Below are 6,675 nucleotides of genomic sequence, written 5' to 3'. Positions count from 1 at the left end.
ATATATTAATATATGATTATTATTATTATTATTATTATTATTGCAAAATAACAGAAAAAACGGTAATGGTGCATAGTTTAAAAATTGACTGGGACAGTATAGTTGTCACGTGTTGGTGATGTAAACTGCAGGAAGATGAAGGAGATCAATGAAAAGTCCTTTAATCAGATAAATCCAGGAGAACATGCACAAAACCCAGCTCAACATAGATGGAGAATGGACAAAAACTAAGGGAAAACTGAGGCCTTATAGGAATGAACCAAACGAAGTGAACAAATGAGATGATTAACAGACAACAGGCGAACTGAATGACATAATCAGGCAAATCAGGAAAACTTGGTCACAACAGAGAGAACAGAAAACAAGGCAAACACGTAACAGTTCACCCAAAAATGAACAATCGGACCCTTCAGCTAAATTATATTTGACCAAAGTATGTTATCTTTCTCATGTGTTATTCTCTGTTTAAAATCCACAATATTTGGCCAAATGTGTGTCCACTCGGAAATACCAAATGCATTCATCGAACTTCATGACGTTCTCGATGATGCCTTTTGTGTTTGGAACGGCATGGGCGTAAATGCATCTAATTTCCTTCTTGTATAATGCACACAGTGTGGCTGTGCGTGTTTTTTTTTAAGCCACTCTAGTGAAAGAGGAAGTGAAAGCAAAAGATGACTTGTGAAGGTCAGAAGCACGTGTGATGACGGCAGATACTGCCGGACTTTCTTTTCGTGTGGGTGAATACAATAAAAAAAATCCCTCGTCAAATTCCACGCATAAAGGGATAGCCCCCTCACAGAAGAGTCTCTATAAAGGCTGATAGTTTGGACAATGAGCCACACAGCAGCAATCCAGCTTGAGTGCTTCACCTCAAACAGACCTTCTGTACATCCAGCCAGTCTAATATAACAGAACGGCCAGAATGACCGCCTCTCGCTTCATCGTTTTCTCCGCAGTGGTCGTGCTTCTGTGCGCAGTTAGCCTCAGTGAAGGTAAGATGGAGGAGAAAGATAAATTAACATATTGAAAAAGATTAAATTATAATCTGTGCAACATACAGTCTAATTGTATACTATTTTAACAAAAACTTGGTTGTGTATTCTTTAATCTAGGTTTACGTATTGGACCACAAAGATGTTGTTTCTCCTTTTCGGACCGTCCCATGCCAGTCAAAAGAGTGGCTGAATACAGCATGACGAGCCAGCAGTGCCCCAACGAAGCCGTTCTGTAAGTGTAACAACAATATACTCTGTTTTTGTGTATGTGGGATAAAAAGCACAATAGTATTATTATTCGCATTATTAAACTGAGCATATTTTTAAGTATTTTTAAACCTACAAGAGCAAGTTACTTTGTGTTTGATGGTATTGATTTTCTCTGAATGCAGGTTCAAGACTGTGAAGGGTCATTACGTGTGTGCCAGACCCACTGACTCATGGGTAAAGGGGCACATCAAGATCATTGACAGCAGGAACATTGGAAGACAGGGGACCTTGTGATCAGACCGACCTGCGTCCGTCAACTTCTGAACCATTGTTGAGGCACTGGACAAGTGTGGAATCTGCGCAAAACTGAAAAGAAAAAGAAAGAAAAAACCTGACAAATGCATTGTCACTTACTAATCAGCATACTGAAGCTATGGGGTTAAAAAAAATCCAGAATGTATGATGTTTGAATTGTTTCGTTTTTTAACTCGTCTGTCATTTATCTTACTATTGCATTTCTAAGGATAGTGTTTTGTACTGAAAAATAGAGTATTGCAGATAGCCTAAAGTATAAACTACTTTAAAGAAGAACATGAAATATTTTTGTAATGTGTCATTAGAGACAACATATTATGATCAAGATCTGTTTATGTAGGTTTGTGCTAATGTATACCTCCTCACAATAAAGACTTTCTGAGTCTCTATTTGGCTTTTCATGCTTGTTCATTTGTACAAAGGTTATCCTGTGTTATCTTTTGCCATGATTCACACTGTTCACACTTACAGAGATCGTACAGTTTCGAGATTTCTGTACATTTGAAAACATTCGTATTTGCATGCAAGAGCCTGTTAACATGCAACCTGCTGAACCTTTGTCCGTGGAAATGTTGCCACATATATCCGCTTTGGCATCCTACAGGTGGTGTAAGATATTTTTTCATTTATTCATGACGTATTGACACAAATTTCAACTTATTTTCAATGGTCACTTTGTCGTGTCCACTGTACTAGAAAGACTTTAGCTGTTGCAGCGCAGTCAAGGTGTTACTCACCTATCAAAGAAATAAAGCAACCTCGAAGTCCGATAGCAGGCCATCTGCTCCTTGAGTTCTCGCTGTAAAGCTGATCCGATATTTACAGTATACGGGTCCTACTTCTTGACTTATTGCCTTAAGCCGTCTTTTGTTCAGCAGACGTTTTCCTTTTTTGTTTTTTTTCTGCCATCTCTATCTTTCTGTCATCGTTCTGTTCGGCTTATTTGCATCCTGTGCACTAAACATGGTCTCCTCCACATCATGATTAGACAGACGCCCGAATCAGTTTTCTTAAAGGGGGGTTGAAATGCTTGTTTTCACTCAATATCCTGTTAATCTTGAGTAGCTACCTATAGAGTAGTACTGCATCCTTCATAACTCCAAAAAGTCTTTACACTGTAAAAAAAAATCCCGTAAAAAAACGGTAAAATTCCGGCAGCTGGGGTGCCGGAAAATTACCGTTAAATAACGTGCACATTAAGTAACAGTAATTTTCCGTAATTCAAAAATACAGTTTTTTGCTGTAATTTTACATATTTTCTGTATTTTCTTCAGCTTTTAATGTTTGATAAGATGTTTTACATAAATATTGTGGAAAGTTAATAAGAAAAAAACCATTAAATTATCATAAAGTTTGAACACTGCTTTAATTCAAATAATCAGCCGTAAGTGCAAAAATGTGTTTTAATAATTTATTGACCAATCTGCAAGAATATACAAATAGTTTGTTCAGGACTGCAATTTACTAATATTCTTTGTACAAAACTGCAACAATATACCAGTATAGAGATTATAGCTAAACTGCAACAATATTCCAATAAAAAAATAAGCCCAAAAGTTTAAATTAGATCACAACTGCAACCACATACAATTCAGTTTTTTTTCATAACTGCAACAGTATATAATATATATATATATATATATATTTAATAACTGCAACAACACACAAAAGAATTGTTCAAAACTGCAACAATATAGCAAATTGGTAAACAAATAAAAAATAAGAATTAATTTGTCCTTAAAACTGAACCACCTGTGAACAGATTAATTCATCTTGACAACAGATGATGCATTAAAAAAAAAAAAAATCAACCATGAAAGCAAATAATCAGCAAGTATTTTAAGTCTTTGACACTGTCAAGAATTTCTGCTAGGCAATGTAGGAAGATCTGACACTCCAAGTTTTACTCCATCCTTTCAAAGTCCGCAATCTTGTTAATCAGTGAAAGAACCTTTGGACTGACTGCTGATTTCTTTCTCGATGTGGTCTTCTCCACTTTCGATCCCTTCTCGGGGTTCATCTTAAAAAGGAATCTGTTGAGTAAAAAAAACATATTTAGTAATAAAACATGGACTGTACCATATGCTGTGAATATATTTAAAATAAAAGCAGAACAATAAGAACTTGTAAAGGGCATGCTTGTGGTGGATGTTGTGAAGAAGTATGTGAGAGGTAGTTGTGTGTGAGGCAGACTAAGAAGGTTGTGACAATGTAAGAGAGTGTGTTGTGTGAGGATGAGAGTGTGAGGATGCATGTAGGGCTGCACAATTAACCACATGCAGTTGTCAGATGCATTTGCAGATGAATCGCATTAGATTATGAACAGGATACTGCATAGCTTGTCAGTGAACTACAGCTCTGTTTATTAAATGTTGCTTAATTTGAAAACAGGTGATGGATATTTACTACTAATCACAGGACCGACTTTAATGACGAGACACGCCTGAAAAACGCATGTGATTAATTATGCAGCCCTAGAAGGTTGTGTGGGGATGCGTGTGAGAGTATGTTAGTGTGTGTGAGAGTGTGTGTGACTGTCTATGTGAGAATGTTTGGATGTTTGTATAAGGAAGTGTGTGTGAGAGGATGCGTGTGTGAGAGTGTGTGAGTGTAAGGATGCATTTGTAAGAATATGTGAAAGTGTATAACTGTGTGTGAAGATGCGTGTGAGAGTGTGTGTGTGTGAGAGAGAGAATGTGTGTGAGGTTGCATGTGTAACTGTCTATGTTAGAGTGTGTGGATGTTTGTATTAGAATGTGTGTGAGAGTGTGTGTGAGGATGCGTGTGTGAGAGTGTGTGAGTGTAAGGATGCATTTGTTAGAGTATGTGAAACTGTGTAACTGTGTGTGTGATGATGCGTGTGAGAGTGTGTGTATGAGTGAGGAAACGTTTCTGAGAGTGTGTGTATCTGAGAGTATGTAAGTGTGAGGATGCATTTGAGAGAGTGAGTGTGTGTGTGTGTGTGTGTGTGTGTGTGAGGATGCATGTGTGCAAATGTGGACGTGAGTGTGCGAGTGTGAAGATGCATTTGTGAGTGTGTGTATGTGAGAGTGTGTCAGTTTGAGGATGTGTGTGTGACCGTGTGTATATGTGAGAGTGTGAGGATGCATATGTGACATTGAGTGTGTGTGTGAGAATGCATGTGAGAGAATGTGTATGTGAGTGTGAGGATGTGTGTGTGTGACTGCGTGTATGTGAGTGTCTGTGTGTGTGAGTAGGCATGTGTGACTGTGTGTGGGTGCGTGTGTGACTGTGTGTGAGAGTGTGTGTGTTAGAGTGAGTGTATGTAAGGATGCGTAATTCAGTGTGTGTTGAAAAAGTGTGAGTGTGTGTGAGAACACACGTGTGAGTGTGATATGTGTGAGAGTGAGTGTATGAGTGTGTGTTTTTACCTTTGCACAATCTCTTGCGTTTCTCCTTGGTTTCCTGGGTATGAAATGTTCAAGCAGTTGTATGAAGCAAACATCAGAGCGTTGCAGAAGATGGTGATGTGGTCGTTAACTATGACTGGGTGAACAGAAAACATAAAGTTCATAAACCATAAACACCACAACTATTACAAGTGTAATATGTGAACATCTTTGCATTTTGCAACTCACCCTTTCATGTTGACCATGGTTTTAGCACTCACTGAACTTATCTGTAAGGAGAAAAAAAGCATGTAAATGTGAAATTTTAAGGAAATCTACAAAAATACAAAGAAATATATTGATAAATGTTTTATATCTATGGTTCTGAACCTTATCTGCGCCACCTGTTCATCCCTATCAGTGAGTCTATCAATAATCCCTATAAGCTATAACAGTCTTTAATTATAGAAGGGTGATTAAAACAGAAGTTGTGAAACTTTTTTCCCTAGGCGTAGATTACAAGATTACAAGGTTATATGAATTCTCAGATGACACACTGCAGACATTGTTTTTTCATTCACAATTTTAACTGGTCAATGGTTTCACCAGCTTTTTGAAACACTTTTAATATTTTAAATATTTGCTTAACCGATAGACAGATATAAAGGGTAACCAACAGAAATAATTTATTAAAAAGTGATTAAATACTGACTGTAACGATATTTCAGACCCTCAATAAGACTATATCTGGAAGTAAAAGAGTAAAACATGCAGACAAATTAAAGTAGTTAAGTGAATTTCATTATACAAGCGTAATAACCAGTGCTTGAAGAGGGAGAAATGCAGACGAACATAACGTTTCAAATCGCGCGTCACTTTAAGCGCTGGTCCTAATGAGTCTGTTTCTAAATTCAGAATTTTCATCCAATCTCGCCTCGAAAAATATGATTTTTTTTTTTTTTTTTTTGCTTTTAGACGACGCCTACTATTATGTATATCAAAACTGATTAAAAACACTGCATTATGCGTCGAAGTTCGGTAAAGTTGGCAACATCTACATATTCGAACTTAACATTAACTGAGCTAACTGTTAAATTTATGAGTTCTTAAACCACAAATGATAATAATATTTAATAACAGTATCGTAGACAACCAGCTAACGACTTTCCTTAAAGTAAGCCTGTTTTTCCCTCAGGGACAAAATAACATTAGAAGTTAACGTTAAGTTACCCACACTTAACGACTAACGGCACTGGTCAGCGCCGAAGTTTGAAATACTGGTTTAACGATTCAAAAAGGTAAACATTCTAAATTTTAGAACTCATATATAGTAGAAATAGCATTTAGTAATGACCAAAATGAGAAAACATGAACTTTACCTGCTTATTTTCGCCTCAGATTGAAGATTGACCGTGAAACTGAAGGTCGAGTTATTCCTTCTGCGCGCGCAGCAGCTCCACTGCGTGCTTGGAGGAGAATGTGTCCTTGCGCTAGGGCGGGAATTCCTTCAGTTCGAATATTACATTTTTTATTTTTTTTAATTTTAATATCAGCATATTATTATATTATTATATCAAATTATGAAACGGTACTATGAGAATAAATCCGTAATAAAACACCAAACTGAGCAGAACTATTTTGACAAGCGGAAGAAGATGTGGTCAGTTGACAGTACTTTGGAAATACGATTCTTTCGAGAAGGATTTTTCAACAAACCTGTTCAAAAAAGGATTAACCTGCTCTTTTATGCAAACACGCAATGTAGGCTACATATACAACATATTATATCAATAGTAATAATA

At 36.8% G+C, this 6,675-nt stretch overlaps 1 protein-coding gene and 1 long non-coding RNA gene across 2 annotated transcripts; one reads left to right on the top strand and one right to left on the bottom strand.

Annotated features, from left to right (window-relative positions):
• The first annotated feature begins 790 nt into the window (after positions 1–790).
• On the top strand, positions 791–1,912 carry LOC113066785 (C-C motif chemokine 2-like). Its single transcript, XM_026238806.1, has 3 exons — positions 791–995; positions 1,116–1,230; positions 1,391–1,912. Exons 1-3 carry the CDS (start codon positions 926–928, stop codon positions 1,500–1,502), a joined length of 297 nt encoding a protein of 98 aa, XP_026094591.1. The 5' UTR covers positions 791–925; the 3' UTR covers positions 1,503–1,912.
• Positions 1,913–2,920: 1,008 nt separating this feature from the next.
• On the bottom strand, positions 2,921–6,675 carry LOC113066784 (uncharacterized). The gene is made up of 4 exons (XR_003279222.1): positions 6,253–6,675; positions 5,123–5,163; positions 4,916–5,030; positions 2,921–3,556 (listed from the first exon to the last, which is right to left on the bottom strand). It is a non-coding gene; the product is annotated as an uncharacterized LOC113066784 (long non-coding RNA).

Source organism: Carassius auratus, chromosome 50 (genome assembly GCF_003368295.1).
Source record: "Carassius auratus strain Wakin chromosome 50, ASM336829v1, whole genome shotgun sequence".
Taxonomy (NCBI): domain Eukaryota; kingdom Metazoa; phylum Chordata; class Actinopteri; order Cypriniformes; family Cyprinidae; genus Carassius; species Carassius auratus.
The sequence above is the reverse complement of the archived record's forward strand: the minus strand, read 5'-3'. Positions and strand labels throughout refer to the sequence as shown.

Bases quoted from the DNA above. Each gene is read 5' to 3' on its own strand.
- LOC113066785 (XM_026238806.1), top strand. From the start codon at position 926: ATGACCGCCTCTCGCTTCATCGTTTTCTCCGCAGTGGTCGTGCTTCTG. The intron at 996-1,115 runs GTAAGATGGAGG...TCTTTAATCTAG, and splicing joins CGCAGTTAGCCTCAGTGAAG to GTTTACGTATTGGACCACAA. The intron at 1,231-1,390 runs GTAAGTGTAACA...CTCTGAATGCAG, and splicing joins TGCCCCAACGAAGCCGTTCT to GTTCAAGACTGTGAAGGGTC.